At 46.2% G+C, this 25,396-nt stretch overlaps 1 protein-coding gene and 1 long non-coding RNA gene across 5 annotated transcripts in view; one reads left to right on the top strand and one right to left on the bottom strand.

Annotated features, from left to right (window-relative positions):
* Positions 1–20,958, bottom strand: part of TYRO3 (TYRO3 protein tyrosine kinase) — a 55,720-nt gene extending 34,762 nt beyond the window's left edge. The window contains exons 1-5 of one of the 3 annotated variants that reach the window (XM_034769122.1): positions 20,394–20,958; positions 15,957–16,140; positions 11,556–11,656; positions 6,470–6,640; positions 3,221–3,307 (exon numbers count right to left, since the gene is read on the bottom strand). In XM_034769122.1, the coding sequence (XP_034625013.1) occupies positions 3,221–3,307; positions 6,470–6,640; positions 11,556–11,656; positions 15,957–16,140; positions 20,394–20,487 (637 nt within the window). In that variant the 5' untranslated portion in view covers positions 20,488–20,958. Of the gene's footprint in view, positions 1–3,220; positions 3,308–6,469; positions 6,641–11,555; positions 11,657–12,717; positions 12,774–15,956; positions 16,141–20,393 lie in introns of those variants that run through there. The other 2 variants (XM_034769123.1, XM_034769124.1) reach the window with 2 other exon arrangements.
* Positions 20,868–24,656, top strand: LOC117876768. 2 transcript variants are annotated; one of them, XR_004645542.1, is made up of 4 exons: positions 20,868–21,202; positions 21,650–21,876; positions 22,633–22,757; positions 23,699–24,656. It is a non-coding gene; the product is annotated as an uncharacterized LOC117876768 (long non-coding RNA). The 2 variants fall into 2 exon arrangements; XR_004645543.1 differs by lacking the exon at positions 21,650–21,876.
* The last annotated feature ends 740 nt before the right edge of the window (positions 24,657–25,396 follow it).

Below are 25,396 nucleotides of genomic sequence, written 5' to 3'. Positions count from 1 at the left end.
CCTCTAATGGGATGATTTCACATGTCCTGTTTCAAAGACTTTAAAGTCCTTAAGGCAGGGGCAGGTCTCAGTCTACCAGCCAGAGACATCCCCATTTCTCCCAGGCTGTGGCCAGTGGCAAGAGGAGGAGTAAAGGTGATTTTAAATCACCTTTATACCTGCCTCATTCTCGGCCCTGCCAGAGTCCCACGGTACCACTTGCATCAATTGGAGGAGCTTCAGGTCTACTCTCGTTTATGCTTGGCTGCAACAACCCCCAAGAGGCCAACCTGCAGCTGAAGTGCAGCACACCCTAGTCCTGCCCAGCCCTCCCCCACATACCTCTGACACTGAGGGCTGTGAGAGAGGGTGGCACACACTGGAGCTGAATGTCTGCTTCTTTCCAATAGTGAGCAAGCTACAGGTTCCAGGGCTGAGACTGGGTCTCCTGGAAAGAAGGGACTCTCTGGTGGTTAAGGCACTGGACGGGGAATCAGGAGATCTCCGTTCAGTTCTCAGTCTTTCTATAGACTTCCTGTGTGAGCCAGAATAAATCGCTCACATCTCCGGGTTTTGGTTTCCTTGTGATAAAGGTGATGATAATTTTTAGTGTCTCCCAGCCCTGTGTCTTGGCTATTTAGGTTGTAACTTCTTTGGGGCAAGAACTGTCTCTGGGCTTGTCTTCACTGCAAACCTAAATCGAATTATAAGTATATTATAAGTGTTGCCCCTAACTCGAGTCCTGTCCACACACACATAAATCCTTAACTCCAGCATGGTGGTGCTTTTAACTCAAGTTGGCTGTTATTTCAGGGGGTATAGACTGAAACTCTAGTGAGCACAACGCATCAACTGCTCACATGACCACTCTGTAGCATGGATGTAGGTAGCGCCACTCGAGTGGCGCTAGTCCTCCAATGCCTTCCCACAATTCCCTTGTGTCCAGAAAGGACAAACAAGTTCTTCCACAATTACTGGGATAAAATTAATAGAGCGGCTCAATTTACTGTAGTGCTAAGAACCAGGGGCTATGTTCCAAAAAGTCCATACCCAAAAAGTCCATACGTAGCACCAGTGTGGACACAGCAGCTGGAGTGTTACTTGGCAGGACGGCTGCTCTCTTGTGAGCTGAGCTAACTAGAGGGGAATAACTTGGAGAGTAGATAACTGAAGTTAACTCTGCAGTGAAGACATAGCTTCTTACTGTGTGCTTGTAGATTGCCTAGAACAATGGGTCCTTGAACTTGAGTGTGGCCTGTAGATGCTACAATAACCGCAATTTTCTGTTTAGAATGTACCTAGCACATTGGGGGCACTATGGTGAACACATAATGACAATAACAGGAGGAAAGTGTTTGTAAATTTCCCTGGAGCCACAGATGAAAAGAGTCAGTAATAAACTGGGGAGAGATGCCAGAGTCCCCACCAACCTCTAGATCTGTGAAACTGTAAGGCCCCAATCCTGCCCCTATACATGTGCTTTCCTCTACTCATTTGAGTAACCCCATGGAAGCCAATGGGACTACTCACATTCTTAGAGTAAAGCATATGTGTGTTTGCAGGATCAGGGCTAAATGAGTCCCCTAGGGTTACCATACGTCCAGTTTTTCCCGGACATGTCTGGCTTTTTGGCAATCAAACCCCCGTCCGGGGGGAATTGCCAAAAAGCCGAACATGTCCGGGAAAAATACCGGCTGGGCACTTCCTCTCCCGCGGCTGCTCTGCTCCTCCCCTGACTCAGACTTCGGCTCTGTTTAAGAGCCAAGCTGCCTGAGCCAGCGCTACCAGCTTCGGGCAGCCCCCATGCCTCCAGACCCCAGCCGCCAGCCGGGCACTTCCCTTCCCGGGCTCCAGCTGCTCTGCTCCGGCGGCGCAGGGTCTGGAGGCAAGGGGGCTGCCCGAAGCCAGTTGCGCTCTTAAAGTGGGGCTGCGCACTCCAGCGGATCAAAGCAAGTTCAATATAACGCAGTAAGATTTTTTGGCTCCCGAGGACAGCGTTATATCAGGGTAGAGGTGTAATTTACCATTAAAGATGTATGTAAACTTTTTTTTAAAGTATATTTTTTTATTTATGGATTGTCTACAACTTGAAAGTTATTTCAGATGAAAATAGAAGGTGAATTTATGGCACAATAGCTTTGTGGAGTGAGCTACGTAGGAAAAAGGCACTATTATTCTGGAATCCAAGTGTCCAACGGGGGAGTTGTTCCAGAAGAGCTATTGTGGAATACCTATTCTGCACTAGCTATTCCAGTTAATTTCCCCATGTAGAAAAGCCTTAGGCTGACAACACTAAATGCTTTCTAAGTCAGTCATAAATCACAACAGAACAAAGTGTTGCATTCTTGGCCTGTATTTTGCAGATACAAATGTCAAAATAAAGAAAAACACACCCCACAAAGGATATGGTCTATAGTTGGATTTAAAGGGGTATTTTAACACATTAACTACAACAATCATAAATTCTAGTATAGACACAAACATTTGCTCTTAGTTGCATTCAACTTTGGGCTGCAGCCTGGAACAAATCTTTGTGACATGTCTATACTAGAATTTACAATCGTGCAGTTAACACATGTTCAAACACAACCAAAAACTCAAGGGCAGACAGGACCTAAGATGAAGGGGGAAAGCTGCCGCTCCTGGGTCTCTATTGTTTCAGTCTGTCTGAAAAGAAAACATGACAGGGCTCAGGGATTCACAGAATGACAGATATTCACAGAAGGGTTAGAAATTATTTATTTTAAATGAGATTTTAAAGGGTATAGAACACAGAAATCCATAAAATCAGTGTCAATCTGTTGATTTTAACGGCCCCTGGTGATCTGTGACTTTGGCCTCTCTCTTTTCAGCATCTAATGAGCGGCCAGTGCATTGGCACAAGAGGAAAAGGCATCTTCAGCTCCAAAGAGACCCATCTATCTCCGGAAAGGGACTATTTCCCCATTTACACTTTAGATTACGTCTAGCCACATCTCTTGTGAACAACTCTACTGCCCTGACTCTCCCCTTTACGAGGAAAATCTGTTATCTGACATCATGTTTCCATTCCTGACCCAGTTGTGGTTTGTTTTCAATTGCCAATTTCATTGCCGGGGTATGGGCCTGCATATCAAGCAGCATGCAGCCATTACAGCACCGTGTGTTGTTCCATCTGCTGAGGGCTCCTCTCAGCTCGGTTCTAAGGCAGCTCAGCAACTCCTCCCCCACCCCCAATTCTTCTCCGCTGGGGCTCTCTCACCTTTAATCCGAACAGTGGCTGTCCGAGAAGAAGACAATCCCTTTACATTGTGGGCTTCGCAGGAGAAAACCGTGCTCTGGTTAATACCTGGATATCAGCCAAGGCAAGACAAAGAAAGCAACACAAACTGCTGTAGAGTCCAACTTCAACCACAAGCAAAATCATGGTTACGTTTGACATCCAGCTCACACTATACGTGCAACTGGGGGCAAAGCTGGAGGCCAACCAATAGCAGGTGGATTTTAGTGTAATTAATGTGTCAATTGCTCATTATAAAAGGGAGAGGAATGTAGACAAGCCCATATCAGCACTTTGCAGCACAACAAAGGAGAGTGAGGGACCTTGGGAAGGAGGAGATCAAAACGCTAGGCTGGCAGCTCTCTCGTCACGGTTGCCATCTCATTATTGTTAACCTCGGCCTTCTTCCCCACCCAGTGCCTCCTACTGTTTGTGGCACTCACTATTCAGGAGCTCTTTGGGGCAAGGACCATGCCTGGAAAAATGGGGCCCTGATCTTCATCAGGACCCTGGGGCACTATCACAATCCAAATAATAATCAGCTTCAGGCTAGGGTAGGAATCCAGTTTGGGCCATGAGTAAACAGAGTTTGTACTGTCAATTTAGGGCCTAATTGTCCCTTGCCTTACACCGTAGGTTGCCATTAACCCCAGTGCAAAATGAGGCTAAAGTGCACGTCAAATGCTACTAAATCAAAATGGAGGCGTTTGACACTCCTTTGCGCTGGGGTAAATGACTACACCAGGGACACGGCAAGGGAGGATTAGGCCCTTTGTCCCCAATGATCATTTGTCCACATCTCAAACCCAAAATATAATGCAGTACTATTGGCAAGCTTCTCAGGGGAAGCCCGGGATTGATGCTTACAGATTAATCAGGATTGAGAGGCATTGGCAAAGCTGCCTGGAGAAGTGCATCCAGCACTTGCCCTTGCTACACATGGCCCTAGTCTGCTTTAAAGGTTCTGTTCAAGCGAGGTCAATGACTACTGCAGCACCTGTGCGTGCAAGTTATGATGGGGATGCCATCTCAAAGCTGTGTGGAGTAGCTTGCATAGTGCCTGCCCTCGCTGTGCTTGACTCATCTTCACGGGGACTGAAACTGACAGGGATTGAAAAGGAGGAGGGATGGCAAAGGAGGCGGAGGAGGAAAGGAGAGACTACAATGAGTGATAGAGAGAATGACACATTTTAATACCTTCCACTGATCCCATCAAACCACAGCGAAAGACATTCCAGCTGGCAACAAAGCAGGCACTATTATTATTGTTATTATTTGGATTGCAGCAGCAGCGCCCAAAACATGGCAGGCAATTTCCCAACATAGAGGGAAACAGTCCCTGCCCAGAAGAAGATTGTGAATCAAGCTCCCATCACACTCTGGTTTGGCAGCTGTGCTTTCCCAGTCCACCATTCCTTTCCCTGTTCAATCAGGGGCCGATTGTTGACTTGGATCTCAAGACAGTTGCTTTTTAGTTACTGCTTTTTATTATTTTCCTTAGTGATTTGATACTTTCTTCTGCCAACCCACAAGCATGTCCTCCTGCCACCACCGACCTGCTGTTTTGACATGCCTGGGAACTCCAACCAGCTGGTGTCAGCATACACAGCTTCACCAGGGAAACCTATTTTCTGTTTCAAAGGCAAGACCAACAAGCAAAGGCCAGAGGACGCTGGGGAGTTAAATTTTGTAAGTAACCACTAGTTGGGTTTCAAGTCAAGAGGATTATTTTTTTAAGCTTCCTCATGATTTAAAAAAAAAATTGAGTAATTCCCAGATTGCTCAGTACTTTGGAGTGGAGCACTGCTCTGCCTGGCAGGGGGAGCTGTGTCCCAAGGGTGAGAGCAGACGCCAGCTTGCTACCTCCACTGAGACTTTCCACAAGGACAGAAGGTGCTGGATCTCCAGTGTTAACAACCTCGTTCCAGCATAACGCAGAACAATGCTGCCCTAAACCAGGAAAAGCTGGCCTCTTGGTGTGTGCGTGTCTGGGGGGAGGAGGGGCGAACGAGGCCACCTGTGATGAATGAATGCACTAAGAATGCGGCTGGAGACTGCTCTACCCTTGGTGTTCTGAGGACTACACAGCCCTCTGCTGTGGCCCCAAGTCACTTTCCCTAAGAGATTAAAGCTCTGTGAGGTGCCATGAGATTGGGATCGTGGGTGTAGAGAGACTGTTTCCTTGGCCTCTCTCCTTTCCTGATGGTCTGTCACTCACTCCTGCTTCCATTTCGACTGACAGATTATACCACCCAGGAGAATTTACATTTCCTTCTCAGAACAGCACAAAACAGCAACCCAAGAGAGGGCGCAACAGAGAAAACCATTATGAATTGCAGCCCTTATTTTGATTTGCATAGAAATTAGGCACTATGGAAGGGTTAATATGACTGGCAGTTTGGATAGCCAAGGCCTGGTCAATGGCATAGAGAACCAAATTAATCCCTAGTGCAACTGCACTGATTTAAATGGATTTCACTGGGGTAAATTTGGTGCATAGAACCTATTGTCAGTGAGGTGCTCGTTCAAATATGGCCCAGGACTGTGCTGATCACACAGCGTTTCTCTCTGATGGCTGGCTGGTGCTCAATGTGAAGAGTGGATAGTAGCAGTCCAGGTCCTAGTGGACAGATGTTCTTTTCTCCGTTGACAGGGTGACCAGATGTCCCGATTTTATAGGGACAGTCCTGATTTGTGGGTCTTTTTCTTATATAGGCTCCTATTACCCCCCACCCCCGTCCCGATTTTTCATATTTGCTGTCTGGTCACCCTAGTTGGACCCCCTTGTGGGCCATCTCAGCAGAAAGGCCAAACTTCCCTTTCACCCTAGAGTTTTTCCCTGCAGCTCAGAGCTCATGCACACCAAGGGGGAGGCCTGTGGTACAGCAGTCCACACTGGGCCTGTTCTGGGGAGGACAGAAGACTCTGGTCTCCAAGGCTGTCAGTCTGCCACCTTTAGCAGCAATCAATTCACTCCACATTTTCCCAACAATGCAACTGGGTGACAAAGGTTAATTGGGAAGGTGTCTAGCATGGCTGGGGTAGAGGGGAGCGTGCAGCATGGTTGCAGGGATGAGAGGGGGTCGGCCAGTGTCCAGCAGGGCTACATGGGAGTGGGGGAAGTGGGGTCGCTGCCTTGTCACGTGGCAGCAAAAAAGCTCTCTTCTCCTTTCCCCCCCCCCCCCGCCTTCCTTGCACTGGAGGTGATGTTAATCTTAGAGGCAGCCTTACCTGACACATTTAGGATGGAGGGGGAGATGTCCGGAAGCCCCACTGTAGAGTCTCCCATCCACCAGACAATTGTCACTGGCTCAGGAGGGCCAACGGCAGCACAGGCCATATGGAATGGGGTGTTAGGGGACACAGACAAATCTTCCGGCTCCACAGTAAAGTAGGGCACACCTAGAAAAGCAAACACGAAGGTGTACTAGCAGGAGAGTTTCCCCCTGCTTCCACCAGGACATTCCCACTTTCTTCTATTAACACTAATACCTAGCGCTTATAGAGCAGCGAGCCACCCCCTGGAGATCTCAGAGCACTCCACAAACAGCCAGGGTTACATTTTCAAAAACACCTCAGGACATTAAGGCCTCCAGCTCTCACTGAAAGTCAGTAGGACCTGAGCACCTGTTCCCTGAAATGTTTTTGAAAGTCCCCCTGTGACTGAATGCACCCCTGTATTCACACCCTACACACTACAGTACTATGATAATCTTTGGCCAAAATGTGCCTTGTGAGGTACTGTTTGAAAACTAATTACTCACTGGTAAATAATTTCATGGTGAAATGTATGTAACATTATGTGCAAAGTTAAGAAATCTCCCCTGTATGATGCTAAAGGCACATGTTCAAACTCATGTAGCTCCGGTAGAACTGGTCAGGCAGGCCTGTCTTAAAGGGATGTGCCTTTACCTCAATTTGCATATAAGCTGTAAACAACAGTGAGAGGGGGAAGAAGACAAAGAAAAGCTGTATTTCAGTATACATAGGTGAAAAGAAACAGCATGAAGCCCCCTTCCTCTGTCAGGCTCCATGTCTCCTTGCTCTCAGCTAGAAAGAACTTTAAATAGAGGTCACGCTCAGGAAAATGTTTTCAAAGGATGACTGAGCTATAAAAATAATTTGCAAAACCACTCAAGTTCTCTCTCCCTACCCACCTTTCTCTGTTCACCTAAGAAGACAAGAGAAGCAGCTGTTGGACTTTGAGAGCAGATCCTGGCCTGAGAGTTTGGTCAGCAATGTATTGAAAACATGGGGGAAAAACTTCACCTTGAACCAAGTCAAATTTGTTATGTTTAGAAAGCGTTTTATCTTTATTTTTCTTGCAGCCATGGCTGACTTTAATGCCTCATTACTTGTCCTCACTTAAAACCTCTCTCTTTACAATTAACTAAACTTGTTTTATTCTTTAATTAAACTAATCCAGTATTGTGGAGTGTTTGGGTAACTCCATTTAAGGCAGCAGATTTTTGTATGTTGATCCCCTTACGGGGCAACGGACCTAATATATCTGGACTGCCCAGGAGAGGGCTGGACAGTGCAGAACACAATTTTCTAGGGCAGTGGTCTCCAAAGTGGAGTGCACAGGAGAGGGCTGGACAGGAGAGGGCTGGACAGTGCAGAACACAATTTTCTAGGGCAGTAGTCTCCAAAGTGGAGTGCGCGCACCCCAGGAGGTGTGCAAGAGAATCCTTGGGGGTGCGCGGCAGGAGGAGCGGTTTTTTTTTTTTTTTTGCTTCGTCAGTTTGGGCGGGAGTCGGAGCGACTTTTTTTTTTTTTTTGCGCTTTGGCAAAAATGGTAGAGCTGGTACGGCAGGGGGTGCGTGCTCAAAACATTTTTACTGACGAGGTGCACGATCAAAAAAGTTTGGAGACCACTGTTCTATGGGACGATCTGGGACAGAGAGTGTGTTGGCGTCACTGTGCAAGTAATAACCAATGCTGCTGGAAGCCAGAGTGTGGCTGGTGTTTGCTGACAGGCTGCTGGGGTCAGAGCTGCTGGACCAGGGCTGTGGCTATACACAGACACTCAGGGTGTGACCTGCATGCTGTTTGTGAGGAGTCCAGGTTGGAAGCTAGAGCAGCAAAGCATTGTGAGGCACTCTAGGTTGCAGGGCAAGGCTGACACAGGCCCTCACTGGTCTGGATTGCACCCTGGAATGTCATACCCACCAGAAATGATTAAGCCTCAACACAACCTTCTGAGGTGGGTTTTAATGACAATGTTAGCCCCATTTTACAGATGGAGAAACTGAGGCCCAGAGATCCTGTGGCCAACATTTTGAAATTTTTTATACATATGAAAGGTGCCTGGCCTACATTCTAGGTTCCTTTGTCATACATTAAAAATTCAGTTCCATAAGAATGCTGAAATAACAGCTGCACTCAACCACAAACCAGAAAAGAATTAGCCAAAGATGAAATTGTCACAGTTCAGGGCAACTGCTCCTGTATTCCTCCCCCCACCGACCAGGGTTTTTCCAGGCTGCACAGCTCCCTGCCTGCACTGTGAATTCCCCAGCAAGTCTGACTGCTTTGCCTTCTCAGAGGCTACAAACAATTGTAGTTGTCCACAATTAAATTACTGCACAGCCCTTTCTAAGCAAGCACACGTATTCTTAAGGTGAAAGCATTCCAGAGAAACATTAAAACAAGAAAAGAATCTCCACACCAGCCAATAAGCTTACTAGAAACCACTCCAACCAAGGCTCTGATAGGTGATCAGTACTCCAAACCCACACAGGGGGTTTTCTGTGGTTACAAGTCCATAACAGCTGTTAGCTAAGAACAAGCACCCATGAATCTATAGGAGTTCCTCCTTTAGGCAGATTGGGCCTGGGATCACATAAATCAGCAGACAATCTCTCCTCAGGACATAGCTTTAAAGACCTGGGGTTTTGCATAATCATAGACAGTGGGGAGCACTGGAATTTGCATTCACCTCCCCCATGATATTTCCCAGGAAATCCACTTCACACGCATTGTCCCAAAAGTTAATTCTTGGCTTCCACTTCATTCAAGAAAGTCCTCTGATCATCCAGCGCCACTATTGTAATAATATGTAACCTTTGCATTTAATACAATGGACTCCAAAGACACTTGAAATTAACATCTCCCAAAAAGACTACAGGAACTTGCCATATATGTCCCAGAAATGAAACAAAAAGCAGCCCTTACTGTGCCCCCTCCACAAGCCTGGCTGAACAGACGGGCCTTGTAGCTGTCCTGAAGGCCAACAGAGTCAGGCTCTCTCACACCAATGGGGAGAGTCCGTTCCACAGCTGAGGGCCCCTCACACAGACCCGCTCTGCTGTCAGCTCTCTCTCACACAGTCTGATCCAAAGCCCATTAAAGTCAGTGGAAAGATTCCCATTGATTTTAAAAGGACTTTGGAGCAGGCTCATACCAGCCTCACAGCTGACTGCAACTGCGTCTTTGGGTTTTATACTGCTGTCCATCATTACAGTATCTAAGTGCAAGGAGAAAGGTGGTCACTCACATACATAGGTCCCAAACCATTCAGCTTTATAGATCCAAAACAACTAAAACTTTACCCAGGTACCAATAAGGACTCAGTGCAGATCCTGGAGCACTGGTGACGCATGGTTCTAGTGAGATACACCGCTTAAAAAGATGGATGGCACATTCTGCAGCAGTTTCAGTTTCCAGTTGATTTATGATGCAGCCCAGTGTAGAGCACACTTCAGTAGTCAAATCGTGAAGTTACAAGAATCATTACTGTTGTTATGAATGGATGGGGATGGAAAAATCTGTGTCCAAAAGGAAAGGTCACACTCTCCTAGCTGGACAAAATTGAAAAAAGACCTCTCTGGAAGTTGCTACTGTATGATCATGTAACAGCGGTTAGGAGCCAGTGAGAGCCACAGTGCACCTATTGTGTTACCTCCCCAGGTATCACATATTGTCGTATTTTACATAAGACAGACTCTGCTTTCTAAACTGGAACCAGTTTCAAAGTCATTTTGCTTTCTTAAGTTCTTGGATAAAGAGTTTCTCAAAAGGCTACATCCTGTAGTCCTAATTTAGGCCAAATCCCCACTACAGGCAACAAGATTTCTGCCTGAATATAGACTATGAGATTTTGTCTTAGATTTTAGATAAATAAATGCATATGAACTCATTCAAGTTCACCCAGGCTAGATAATTCTAATAACCTATATTGTGTAGTGTTTTCTCCTGAAGGATGTCAAAGCTCACAGAAACTGTATGTATAGGGATCACACACTCACCACTCTACTGCAGCCACCTCTGGAGTGAAACATGGTAGCCATTGTGAACCAGCAACACTACACAATTGGGGATATTTTTATCTATAACATTTTTCTCCAATTGAAGCTGTAGAAGAAATGTTAGACTGACAAAACACTGGAATTGAGTCAGGACAGATAGCAGGATGAACACCCTATTATTGTGAAGACCGCTATGAAAGCTTTAATGACTATGAATGATTAGGACCCTGGTTTCACATTTCCATCCAAAACACAGCACCCCCAGCAGCACAAGGCCCCCTAGGACTATGCAGAGACTCATTCAGCTCTGGCCTAGAGAGATGAGTACCACCTACTAAACCAAGAGTACAACTTCTTGGTGGAAACCGGTTGTTCTTGCAGATCTCCTGTTCAAATACTAAGCAGCCTTAATGCTTGAGACCTAATATGATCATAGCCTAAGGAGGTATGGCTGTAGGCTATATGGCACCACCTATCCACCCTGGCTTGGGTAACTATTGGACAAATGTGTAGAAGCTTTACATTTACCAGGCCAGATTGCTGTGCAAAATGCATCAAAGATTATACACTTAACTTGAGCAAACTCTGCTCCAATCCAAAAAAGCTTCCGTTTGAAGCAACACTGGTCATGGAAATTCTAAAGGAAAGTGCTTCTCATGGAACTAAGAGAATGGTACTAAAACTATGGTCTGTGGATAAGCAATGATCCGTGGAGCTCTTTCTGGTGACCTGCAGAATGAGTCATTTGAAGACCCAAGCAACGCGGGATTAGGAGGTTGGATGGGAACTTTGTCCACAAGATGATCCTTCACTTATTTCCTGGTCTGCAGAATTGAAAACTGAGAACCCGTGAACTAATACACACTCTTCCAGTGCAGCTGCCACCACTATCACTTCCCATTCCTGCCTGCACCTTAATTAGTTCACTGTGGTACTTTACAGTTCCTGCTACTGTCCCCAGCTGTAAAAAGACTGGAGAGTCTGTCGCAATCTCCTCTGACCAGTCCTACTAGTGTGATCCCAACATGAGAGAGCACTAAAGGGAAGCTAGCACTCGTCCTCCTTACCTTCCACTATGAGCCACACTTGTTGTGATTCTTCCTTCTTCCCCTTGTTCTCAATCTGGCACCAGTACTTCCCAGAATCCGTCCGCTCAACGGATTTCAAACTGAAAAGAGTGAAAAACCATATTGATATTTTACATTTATAAAGCAACTTTCATCCCACAGAATCCTAAAGCACTAAGAAAACTAGATACACACACAACACCACTAATATGTAGCCACCTCTGGGGAGGAGGGAAGTAGCTAACCAGCACAAAGCATGTGGCACAACAGTGGATAGAGAACAGAGATACTTTGGGTCAAGCCCTACTTCTGTGAAAGGTGTTGGGGGATTTTTAATACCCACACAGAGCAGAGAGGCCCTCATCTGAAATATCTACAAATAGGAAACAGCATGGCACTTAATTCGCCTATCTTGAAAATATAAAGGGGCTACTTAACCCACTTGATTCTGAACTTGTGATTCCAGAGAGTCTACTTGAACTACTAAATCATCCCTAGCCAGCAGCTCCAATTCATGCACCTGCTGAGAATGCAAATGCTGTGCTTTTGTTAGGGACAGGATTGATTGCACAAACCCTCACACAACGACCTCCTTCACTCTGCCCCTACTCAGCATTGTTCTTATCTGAGGAACACTTCTAGCTAAGTGATCTGTTCATACTACAAACCTCCTAGGGCTAGTGTTTTTAGTGGAGCCATGCTGATTTACACCAGCTGAGGATCTGACCCTGAGAACCCATGTCTGGTCTCACTCACTCAGGTGCAGCTCCCATTGACTTCCAAGAGAGGTGGCCCATGCAAGTGAGGGCAGAACTGGGGCCTAAGTGGTATCAGAGTTTTAGACCTCAAGGGGGAAATTCTGCCCTCAGTTGTAGGGCAGAATTTGCTCCAGGCGTTGAGGCTTCAGGGTCTCAGGTACCAAAGACCTCAGAGAACATGAGAGTGCCCTTTGATTATACAAATGCAAAATGCACCCTTGTGATGTTGCAGCCATGCATCTGCTGCCATGCAGGGACCCCGAGCAGATCTGATGCTCCCTTTTTTTATGCCAACAGTTGGTCTTGGTGATGGGATGAATGTGCAGGGTGGAAGAGAAGAAGGGGAGAGTGCTTGCTGAAATGCACAAAATGCTCCCACTACAGCCTGATTTTCAGAGCTGTACCTTCAGATGAAACCAGCTGTCCTGCCCATCCAGCCGCTTGTTCTGAAACACAGTGACTGTAGGAGAAAGTCATAAAACAGTGGGTGGTTGAAATGATCACTTTAGGAGGAAGAAGGAAACAGAAAAAGAAAATGGCCATATCTAGATCCAGCATCCAGAGTCAGCCCTGATGCTGTGGAGCTACTGTCAGTGGAGGAGTATGAGGGGTGAGAAAGGACTATGGAGATCAGACCAGGAGAACAAGGGAGTGTGGGGAGACAAAAAAGTCCTTAATCTGGGGATTGGGAAGGGGTATATAATGGAGATGGTATATGATGCAGTGCTGCAGGGTGGATTACTGCACACAGATTTTTCCTATCAGAGGAAGGTTCATTGCAGCTTATTCATCTATAATCAAGTCTCATGCTTCAACGTTTCAGACAGTTCACTGCAGGGGTCAGGAAGAAGGTTCCCCCCCTCCCCCACCCCAATGCACAATTGCCTGTATTCTGTTTGAGGGATTTTTTGCATCAGAGATTGCCCACAGCTGAAGATGGGACACTGGACGGGGTGGATGACTGCTGTGAAGTGGTACAGAGAATCCTGTGTCTAGATGCCTGGCTGGAGGGGTCTTGCTCAGATGCTCAGGGTCAGGCTGATTGCCAGGTTGGGGTCGGGAAGGAATTTTCCCCTAGATCAGATTAACTGGGACTTTGGGGGTTTTGTTTTGCCGGCCTCTGCAGCATGATGCATAGTTCACTTGCTGGGATCTTCTGGGCATATCCTACCTAATGACTTCCCTGCCATTGCAAGGCCATTGGTGGCATCTTGGTCTCTCCTGTTCTCTGCTTGTGGCACACAGCAGCTTAGTCTCCTGAGAACTGAAATGCTTTAGCCTATTGGGCTCACTCAATATAGGGGCAACTGAGTGAAATGTGACGGCCTGTTATATAAGAAGTCAGACTAGATGATCTACTGGTCCCTTTTGAACGAACCTATGAAATCCCAGGGACTTGTCTAGGGTTGTCAACCCTCCTGGTTTCACCGTGAGGCTCCCAGAATCGGGCTTTATCTCCTGGAGGCTACTGAAGCCAAACTGGGAGATTTTAGGCTGCTAAAAGTCTGGCCCCAAGTGCCAACTCCACAGCTCCCATTGGCCGGCAACTGTGGCCAATGGGAGCTGCGGGGGCAGTGCTTGCAGGCAGGGGCAGGGGCAGCGCCCCCTGCCTCCCCCCATCCCCAGGGGCTGCGGGGACGTGCCACTTCTGGGAGTGGTGCGGGGCCAGGGCAGGCAGGATGCCTGCCTTAGCCCCACTGCGCTGCCGACTGGGAGCCACCCAAGGTAAGTGCTGCCCAGCTGGAGACTGCGCCCCTCACCCCCTCTCACACCCCAACCCCCGTCCCAGCCCTGAGCCCCCTCCAACACCCGAACTCCCAGCCTGCACCCCTCACCTCCCCCCCACACACCTCAACCCTCTGCCCCAGCCCTGAGCCCTCTCCTGGAGCCTGCACCCCTATCTCCCTCCCAGTGCCTGCACCCCTCCTGCACCCCAATCCCCTGTCCCAGCCTGGAGCCCCCTCCTGCACCCAAACTCCCTCCCAGAGCCCACACCCTGCACCCTCTCCTGCACCCCAAACCCCTGCCCGAGGCTCAGCCTAGAGCCCCCTCCCACACTCGGAACCCCTCAGCCCCAGCCCAGAGCCCGCACTCCCTCCCTCCCGCACCCCAACCCCCTGCCCCAGCCCAGTGAAAGTGAGTGAGGGTGGGGGAGAATGAGCAATGGAGGGAGGGGGGATGGAGTGAGTGGGGCGGTGCCTCAGGGCAGGGGCAGGGTGTTTGGGTTTGTGTGATTAGACACTTGGCAACCCTATTAGTGACAGGTATTAAACCCCAAGATATGCTAATCCAAAGGAGGCGAGGAGGCCTGTGTTCGCGAATGGGTGATCCTAGACTGAGCCTGGCAGTTCCAAGTACATTGTCTCTCAGAGCATGCTGTTTGTACCAAGCTCCTTTTATGCATGGAGAAAGGAGTCTGAGATGGAGCATGGACCCTTTCTTAACCCAGTACTACCTCCGGGACATACGAGAGGCCACCTCCTGCTGAAGAAAACATATAAAAGACTGGCTCTACAGGCAGCTTTTTGGGCCTCTGACAAGAGCAGGCCTGATATAAATGCTGGAGTAAATGTGCTGGAATGACTAAGGGATAGTGTGTGACAAATCCTCCTCTCCAAACAGGATTGAAATCTGGTCCCAGGAGTCTAATTTTAATTAGGACACCTAACCCTTTTAGTCAGAGAGAGGGAGAGGAAGAGAATTAATGATTGTAAGAGAGAGAACTTATTTATCCAGGTCAGAATGTAAGGTTCCAGCTGCACTGCAGAGCTTATTAGAACAAACAAGGCAAAAGCATCCTACCATGCTGCTTTTTGTTTTGTTCATTTTCCAGTAAATGAGCTAGGACTGAGAGCCCCCTATTGATTATCCAGATACAGCATGGACAGAACCAGCGAAAGCTTCCCCTGACCACCCTGGCAATGATCCTTAGCTATGGCCTAATGGGACCCCCGGGGAATTTGATGAGGTAATTCAGTCTCCAGGTCTATTCAGTCCTCTGCTGAGACTAACAGCAAGGCTACTAACTATGGTGGTGAAGAACTATTTACTGGTAACTGGGCTGAGATCACTAACCTATCTCTGTGACCACTGAAGGGACTTCAGATGGCAATGACCATTAGACACAACTGACTGAGGTTGGATTTGAACTGGAGATTTAAAGTGAGAGTCTCTGCTCCCCTTTAATAATCCTTTGAGCCATTCTGTACCCACGATATCACTCAGGTGTGCATACAACACAGAATGGGAGAAAAGTTTTAAATTTCTTTTTAAAGGGAGAGGACAGAAATACAGCTAAATATCTCTTCACACTTTCAGCATAGATTCCACAGGACTGGCTGGCGTAAAGAACTGCTGATAGGATAAGCAATACCTTTCACCTCTTGGTCACCTATCTATCACAGGCATTTCCAAAGCACCCATCACCACAGTATCTAGGAGCCTTGTCAGATTCCCCCCAGTTACAATCCAACCCTTCCTTAGTGACTTAAACACAGTGGATCAAATTCCGCTTTCAGTTATGCCCTGACAAAGTACAAAGGTATAATAACATGGTGGTCAGTGGGGTTCCACTGAGGTAACTGACAACAGAATTTGGCCCTGTAGCTTCCATGATAGTCTATCTCCTCCACAGCTGTTGTACCTGAGGAAACCGATCCAGTGTTCTTCATCTACTGGAATGTACACCTGGTCTACACTCTGCACCACCGCTCCATCCTTGATCCACAACATCTCTGGGTCCTCCATTCCCTCGAGGCTGCAATTTAGTTTCACTGGCTGACCCTGGGACACCTTTAATTTGATTGGAGATCCTGTCAATTTCATACCTAAAAAAAAAAAAAAAAATACTCCTCCTCCCCAGCCCCAAAAGAAGTGGGGGTTGGAGTACAGCAAATTAATCTAGGTTGGTGGTCTGTAAGGACATACAGTACAAAAGAACACACTGCACAGTTTTCTAACTGCCTCGCCAGAGCCTTATTATGTTTGTTTCATGATTATAAAATGAGAACACTGACATTCCAATTACTTGAAAATGGCGGAGGCTTAATCTATACAGGGCTTCTTCAAAGCCAGTGCCAATTTGGATAGCAGCAGGATGAGCTTCCACACAGCAGTGCCCCATTACAGCTAGATAGGAATGCCGTGAGCTTCTTCACAGCAGTGCTCTGACAATGGTGATGTGTGTGTTCCCTCAGAACGGTATCGTGTTGCCCCCAAGTCCTCTCTCACTTTTCAGCTGCTATGGTATGTTCCTATACTACTAATAAGTCATACTTCTGTTCCACTGTACGCATTTGTAAAGAATTGGGACTTTAGACTCAATCACAGCAGGTTACTCAGTGTTCCACTGCATTACAAAAGCGCCAATGCAATTTATAAATCCAGTGAAAGTAAAGCCTACTTTAAAGGATTCCTATCAGAGGAAAAAATTGTTTCCAGAACACATTTTTCCATAGTATGTGGTGGGAGAATACTTTAGCCAGCCACTGTGTATCTCCAGAACAGAGACAAAGGGCCTCATTTGGATCTGTTACATCAGTGTAAATCTGGAATAACGTCGCTGAAATTAGTGGAGTTACTGTGACTGACATTGGTGTAGAAGTGATCAGCGTTTGGCCCAAAGCGCAGTTGCATGTGGGTGGGAAGCACTCCCCTCAATGAGAAGTGAATGTGTGGAATATGTCACCTTGTAAAAACACAGAAGCCAACTGGATAAGTACATTTTTAAAAGATGGGTATGTATATGAGGAATGAGGGGAGTAAAGGAGACGTTGGATAAAGCAAAAAGGTGGAAGACAAAGGTAAAGTATTCAGTCCTGCTGGGGAAAGTAGCCTTTTCCTTTCCATTAGCACAGGAACTGGCAGACTAGAATAGACCAATGGTTCAGTCTAGTCTGGTATCCTACCTCTGGTAGTGGCCTATACCAGATCCTTCAGAGAAAGGTTAACTTGTCCACCACTATATTGCCCTTGACCAGCTGTGCAGATTTATGACCCTATCTCTGCTCACGTGCAGTCAGCTCTATCACCAGATGACATTCCAGCCCACCACACCCCGATAGAAAAACACTGTGAAGCCAAGATTGCCCTTAATTAAGTATGCAGCCATGCTGTTCTCAAACTTTTTCATAGCATGAATTGCATTTGAATACAGAAATAGGCTGGTGTCCCATTTCCCATTTGCCATTACATGGCATCCCACTGGTAAAAGTGGCAAATGCTTCCATGGCATAGTGATATCAGAAAAGTATTTTGTGTATTTTAAGCTGTGTTTTAGCAACTGTTAATTTAGCAAATTTATTAAGAGCACTGAAACTAGTAAAGTGATCATTTAATTTTAGATGCAGCTTTGGTTGGGCAAAGGAATTAATCACCTAACTGAGTGAGGATGATCTAACCTCAGATTACTTAACGTGAAAGTGGCATAAATTACACATCCCAGTGCATCCAGAAAGCATCCTCCTTCTCACCACGCAGAATATTGAAACAGAGCATTAAAATTTCACAATACATCCATCTGTTTTATATAAACCTAAATGTGCCAGGTATCCAAATGCACACACAAATTGGCAGACACTCTTTCAGAATAGGTGCCTTACTGAAACAGCAAATGACTTAGTTTGCTACAGTCTGCTTTGCCGAAAGGGTTAATCACAATGTACACAACAAGATATCTGGAAGGCCTTTAAAGGTTTCAGTTCCCAGCCAAACTGATTATGCAAGAAATTAAAGGACAGTGCTAACTATATCTATTTGGCTATTTTCAACAGCACGTCTGTGTAATCCACAAGTAGAGCTGAACTGAAAGGAAAGGGAAAATAATAACATGGGGATTTTTAACAGATACACATTTCTGTCATCCATAAGATGCAGTTTAGCTGCAGGACCTTTTTCTGAAGAGAAGGGAATGGTGCACACAGGTTGGCTTGGACTTTTTGAACATCTGAGAGGTTAAGATTAATGTTTACTTCCCAGTATTCCTCCTCCTACTCTCCCACTCTCCATTTTTACCAGTGCAGGAAATAAAAACTAGCTATTTTTTTTCAAAATATGATGACTGTAGAAGTAAAGATTCATAACTGATTAGGAAATGAAATCATATTAACTTCATACTGCCTGTCAGGCAGAACTGACAACAAATGAGTGCACCAGTTGTCTCTGTGCACAGTGTATTTTACTTGTTAACTTATCATCTCTGTACCTTTTGATTACTACTGACAGAAGTTTTTTGAAGTTGTTTTTGGAGTGGAGGGAGAAACAGATAACTGCAGACTTTTACCTACTAAGGCAAAAAGACCTTCCATTCCTTTGATGCCTGAGGTCCCCAATCTAGCAATCAAAATCTACAAGGCAAACCCTTGAAACCAACAGTGCTCCACCCATGTGGATCTAAATGTAGGATTGAGACCTAAATTCCCAGTGAAGTCAATAGGAAATGTGTATGTGGAAGGATTAGGCTAGAAAAATCAAACCTTTGTATGTCTACTTGTAGGTGAAACTAGGAAAATGTAGGCTAGAAGGAAAACAAACAAAAGCCATGTAAAAATGGATTATCACCTAGCCTTCCTATATAGCAATTTGAGCTCCGCAAATACAGGAACAATACATTTGCAAACATTCCCACTGACTCACTTAAATGGTATTCAGGACTCTATTTATTTGCCACCATCTAGGTCTTATTCACAAGAATATTCACAGCAAGCATAAGGTTCATAAATATGAGTGTTGAATCAGTATTCCCACCAGCATTTGCTCTAGAAGTGATCTCTTCACCATTTTGGAAAGCTCTTGTTATTAGTCACACATAGTCAAACATTGGTGGATAATTCACAAACAGAAAAGGGACGTCTTTATGTTTTTAAAGCTTATGGACAAGATTTTCAAATATGGATGCCTAAAGTTAGGCTCCTTAATCCACAGAAATGTAGGACTGGAAGGGATCTCAAGAGGTTATCTAGTCCACCCACAAATGCACTGAGGCAGGATTATGTATACTTAGACCCTCCCCAAATACAGGCACATAAATAAGCAACCTGAATTTCAAAAGAGATGAGCCATCAGCAGGTCCCATTGAAGTCAACCTCCACTACAAAGGAAATCGTGTGTGGGAGATAGAAAACTTGAGGGCAACATTTTCAAATGTAGCTGCCTACTGTGGCTTCTCAACCCACATTTAGGCACAGATGGCCTGATCCATAAATGGTCTCATTGTCAGAGGTGTGGAGCATCACTTTTGAAAATTAGGCCACTTATTTAGGTGCCTAAATATGGATTGAGGATCCTCACTTTAAGCATTCTTTATGGCCCAAGTCATCCCATCAGGGGACAGAAACATTACCATGCCAGTTGGGTGACCAATCACATGGTGCAAAGAGCAAATGGTGCATCCCAACCATTTGGAGAAGGTATACTAAAAATTGTTCACAAAAAGTGTTATGCCGTTGAAAATAGCAACTAAATTCGTCAAAATCAAGACCTATTTACGGGCAATTGGGCAACAATAAAAAAGAAGCTACATTTTTAAAAAAATAGTTCGATGAAAACAATTCATACAGAGCAACTCACAATCATAGATTGCGCAGGGAGGGAGACCTCAGCCCTCCAAAAAGCTAATCGTCACCTTCCCTCTCCTCCCGCATAAGATATAGTGTTCGCCAGCGGAGTGTAACTTGTCTCAGCTCCAGCTGATTAGGAAGTAGGTGAGGATCTGAGCAATACACTCGAGACTAGAAGGACTCCGGCAAGTGCTGTGGACAGGTCTAGAAAGGGAGACCCCCGGGGAACCCCTTCCCCGCCCCGTCTCCTGCGCGCAGTCCGGACCCAGGAGTGGAGTCAGTGCAGTGTCAGCGGGGCGGACCCAGCGCTCCTGAAATTGACGATCAGGGCAAAAGCCAACCGCCGCTGGCTGGGCGTCAGGTTCAATACCACCGCAGCAGCAAAGCAGCCGAGAACCGCTGGGCCAAACGTGTCCACGCTACCCCTCGGAAGATCAGCCCCTTACAGAGCCTGCCAGGATCGGCGCTCAGCCTCCTCCCCGGGGCGAGCGGCAATTCTCCCTCCTGTGCCCCTGCAGCCTTACCTGCTTCAGCAGCGGCGTCCCGGAGCGCCAGCGCCCATAGTTCCAGCAGCAGCAACAGGAGCCCCGGGATCCCCATGCTCTGCTTCATCTCCATCTCTCCCGCATCTTCATCGTCAGCAGCATCCCCCCCAGCTCCACGCTGGCGGCTGCTTCTTGCTCCGAGAGGAGGAGGAGTAAGGACCCCCCCCCTCCCCAAAGCGGTGCCTTTCCCAAGAAGCTCCCAGGGGAGGCTGCAGTGCAAACTTCTCACGCCGCTTCCCCTGGGCTCGCTCGGCGGGAGCGGGCCCTGCTGCTGCCCCGCGCCAGCCCGGGGAGGGGGAGTGTGTAGGGGAAGTTTCAGGAAGCCCCCAAAATCCCGATCGCTTTTTCCTCCCTCCTCCCAGAGCGGGTCACTCTACACGAGAGGGAATGCCAGGCAGGGCGGTCTCCCTCTGCTGGCCTCGGGCTGCATGGAGTCCCCGCAGCCACGGCTGCTTCTCTCGCTCTGGGCACCCTCTGCTGTTGTTGCTGCTGCTAATTCCTTCGGCTCTTCTTATTCCTGTTCTTCCTCCAGGAAATGGCGCTGTCAGGCAGTCACAGAGCTGGTTTGCACCCCCCTCCCCACACACCTACCTATGACATCACTCCTCATGAATATTTATATAATCTATTTATTATCCAAGCTTCCTGAAGTTTTAATAAAGTGGAAAATAACAGATCTGCAGAGTCAGTGTCTCCCCCAGGAATTTCCTGAGGGAAAGGGATATTCGAAGTTGCATCAATCAAAATGTAACCTACCTTCCTGGCAAGAGTTTATTTGCAAGATTCAGGTAATTCTTTATATGGCTTTTACCCCCCCAAGGAAATGCTTTGGTGCTATTTATTATTTTAAATAAATGCCAGCAGGCCAGCTCTGTGGTGAGCAACCCTACAACAAACAAGGGGGCATGCTTATGGGGTGGAGGAAAACCATTTTGTGGTTAGCTACAGGGGGGTGGAGGGGGGCATTTAGGAGAAGGAGATTAAAAGCAAAAAAATATTCAAATTTGGGTGCTCATTAGGGTCCTAAGCCCATATATACACTCCTAAATACGTGGCCTGATTTTCAGCGGTTCTGAGCAGTCATACCTCTTAATGAAATCAGTGAGAGTCACTGGGGGCTTGGTCAATGCATGTGAAAATCAGACCACTTATTTTGGTGTCTAACTATGGCTTTAGGAGACTAATTTTACTAGGTAACTTTGTCTGAAAGTTTTGTCCTCGGTTTCCTCCTGCAGAAGTGCCTGTGACTTGCACTCTCTGGGAGCGAGGGAATGGATTGTGCTGACACAAGCACAACTAGGCAGTTCAGACCCAAGCCCAGAAGATCTCCCAAACACTGAAGAGGCCTGGTCATCCACACTGTGCACTTGTGCTTCTGCACTGCTTTTGGGACCTGCATTTCCTCATAGCAAAGCCCTCAACCCTCCCCTCTAGGAGTGCCTGCAGCAGTGAGGCACTGAAGGTAATGCTGACTGATGAGGCATTATGCTAGAGAGGTATTTCCCCACAAGGCTTATGGTGGGGAAATGATACCAAGGCCAACCTCCTCCCAATATGTGAAGCCTAGTCCCTGCAGCTCCTCTGCAGAGGAGCTTTGGCACAGTTGGGGGATATTCTGTGTCCCCCAGGTCTGGTCGACTTGATTTGGGCCCCCTTTGCTTGTCAAAATGTAAGGGATGATGTAGCTTATGAAAAGGGAACAGATTTTAGCTTCCAGAGGGGGAAAAGAACCCTGTAAAGGTTATAACAAATAGCCTGACACACAGGTGCTGGAACTAGGGTTGCTGAGGGTGCTGCCTCACCCTGTGGCTTGAAGTGGTTTCCATCCTATCCAGGGTTTACAGTTGGGTTCAATGGCTCTCAGCACCCCACTATACAAATTGTTCCAGCCCCCCTGCCCTGACACTGTACTTCCATCATAATCACCCTGCGAACCATAGCTGAAAGGTACCATAAATATCATTATAGCACAGTGCAATTTTCAATTTGTAATCATGGTTAATATGTGTGGCACTTGTATGGTGCCTTCCATCTCAGGCTTCCCCAGCAAGCATTTGTGAATTAAGTCCCTTGTGAGGAAGGGAGGTATTGCTATCCCCATTCTACAGATGAGGAAACTGAGGCACAACAGGGCTACATAACTTATGCCAGTGTTTCCCAAGCCCTGGGCTCTGTCTCTGCACTCATACTAATCTTCATCCATTTGCATTTCTGTTAGGAATCCCTAAGGTGTTGGAACAATGCCAAGAAGGGTGCATGACTGGAATGAAAATGTGTTTTCTCTCCCTCCTCTGTTTCTACAATCTGAAATGAAAAGGCCAGGAGGAGACACTGACAAATCAGGTATATCAAATAGCTAGCAGGGAGCCCTGGTGCTCTTGGGGTGAGGAATCTATGGAAGATCCTTTGTGGGGACTATGGTGCTCTTGTCAGTTCTTGGGCTATGATGCTAAGTGTATATGACTGCTAAAAGTATAAAGCATTTCCAGTATAATCACTGTAGCTAATCTCTCTCTCTCCCTTAAATCCATATGTACAGATCTAGCTATATATGCTGTATATTGATGCATACATTTATGTGGGTCATTGCTTATAGAAAGTAACTATATTCTCAAGGTTTAGCAGCCTTGTGTGAAGAGTAATGGGCATTATATGAACTCTTTGCATTTCTACAGCATCTTTCATCTAAGGATTTCAACTGTTGAGGTTTACAAATGTCACAGTATCCCTCTGATGTGGGTATAAATATTCCCAATTTAGAGAAGGGGGAATTGAGGCAGTGATAAATGGGAAATTCAGATATAGATAAATGAAGTGAGTTGATCAAAGTCACACAGAGAGTCAGTGACATAGTTAAGGACTGACTCATTTTTCCTGATTCCCAGTCCCATGCTGTAATTATTAGACAATGTTTCACATACAAGTGTGCTCAGGGCCAAGATAATTGAAACAAACTGCAGCTGGGCAGAGAACAAGGTGGAATAATAGAAAAACTGACACACAGAAAAAGAGATCTGCCGCCCAAGAGATTTATATGAGATATAAACAATTGTACATACAGATTTTTATCTGATGTGCTATCTTACACACAGCCCTGTCTCCTCATCTTGGCAGTGAGTTCAAGTAAAGGCAAGGAAACTATAGAGAATGAACTTAAGAATTTCTGGGAGATCTGAAATACGTATTTACTCTTTTATAGTTATTATTTTAAACATTTTTGACCAAGTATAGAAAATAATTGTCTCAACGTCCACCAGATTTTTTTTTTCCTGTTTCTTAACTAGCTCTAATTACCAGTGTCCCTAAAAATGAGCCTACAGGAGCAGCTTTTTCTGCAAACGTGAGTATGTGATATGAACTTTTTGTTAAGGACCATAGGCTTGACTCTCAGTTGGAATAACTCGGCATAGCTCTATTGAATTCAACAGAACTACTCTGACTTACACCAGCTGAGGATCTGGCCTCATATCGTCTCAGAAGTCGGTTATATCCGCAATGATAAGGAGGAAGATCTGTGTGAAAATTGGACTGAAATCCTGGATTCTTTGCCAGTTGGACTGAAAACTGATGTGGGAAAACTTATGGGGAAGTGCTATATTACCATGAAGAAATCAAAAAGAACTTGTGACTTTTGAATGCTTTTAAGATTCAAAGGATCATGAACAAATGTTTCTTGCTTTTCAGCTTCAATGATTTTGGGTACTGGTGCCCTTGTAGTATTGGCCCTAGACTACCAATGACAATGTTCATTACACATCCATTTATAAAGCACACACCACAATGACTCATAATTAATCTATCTCCTTCCTTCCTGTATTTTGATATTGCGGTGTTATGTTTCACCTGACCCATTGGATGCTTTATATGCATTTTGGCAAAGGCAGAAAGAGCTCAGCCCTACAAAGGGTCACGTGCCAATAGAGCATGTTGAAATTCAAAATTTTGGTGAAATATTTAGTGATGAAATTTTCATTATTTCCCCCCCTTTTTTTTGAGCAACTGTAGAGCTGGTCAAAGTGTTGACAAATTTCTAAAGGCAAGGGGAAAATTTTTCTTTTAAATATTGGCCAGATTTTTTTGCTCTGTTTTTCAACCAGCTCTAATTACGAGGGTTGCTGAAAAATGAGCCCACAAAAGAAGAACTGGCCATCAAAAGAGAAAGCAGCTTTGTCTTCCAGGGCTGCCCAGAGGATTCAGGGGGCCTGGGGCAAAGCAATTTCGGGGGCCCCTTCCATAAAAAAAAAGTTGCAACACTATAGAATACTATATTCTCCGGGGGCCCCTGTGGGGCCCGGGGCAAATTGCCCCACTTGCCCCCTCCCCCCCCCCCGAGCAGCCCTGTTGTCTTCATTATCATCGCAGCCTCTCTCTGATGGCTGCAAAATAAAGGCCTCACTATAGTGTCCCAGTGTCCCTGTTGTGTGTCAAAAGGGATCAAGTTCTGTAAAGACTACTAGATTACATCCATCTTTGTCATTGCTTACCGCTATCCCCCTGCAGTTGTACATGCATTCCCCATGTTTTAAATGAGGTGGTCTCCAAACAGCTGACGTAGTTCACACTCAAGATGTGAATGTCCAGTTCTTTCCATTCTCTGACTTTAGCTTCAAAGGGCACAAGTTGTTCCCATAGTTGTTAGAAGATAGGCCTGTCATCCTGCATTAGTAAATTGAAGTGCTGGCAAGAGTGACAGTGAAGTGCCATTCAAGTAGTAGGAGTAGCTCTGCTCTGTGGGGAAGGAGATCCAAGATGACTGTTCATATGCTTCCTGAGCTGGCTGGGGATGGTTGAACCAGCATGTTCAGCCCTAGGTCAGAATGGGAGCTGCATCGGGCTTTTTGTTTTGTCAAATAGCATGAATGAGCTCTGAAGCTAACCCAGCTGTGTGGGCCTGCTAAGATAAGGTGTAGCTTCCTCAATTATGCCCCAAGGCATGTTCAAAGGGGGGGGAGGAAAACTTGGTGGGAATCCTTAGGGCTTTT

Source organism: Trachemys scripta, chromosome 4 (genome assembly GCF_013100865.1).
Source record: "Trachemys scripta elegans isolate TJP31775 chromosome 4, CAS_Tse_1.0, whole genome shotgun sequence".
NCBI lineage: Eukaryota > Metazoa > Chordata > Testudines > Emydidae > Trachemys > Trachemys scripta.
This window is presented reverse-complemented; position numbering and strand designations above follow the sequence as displayed.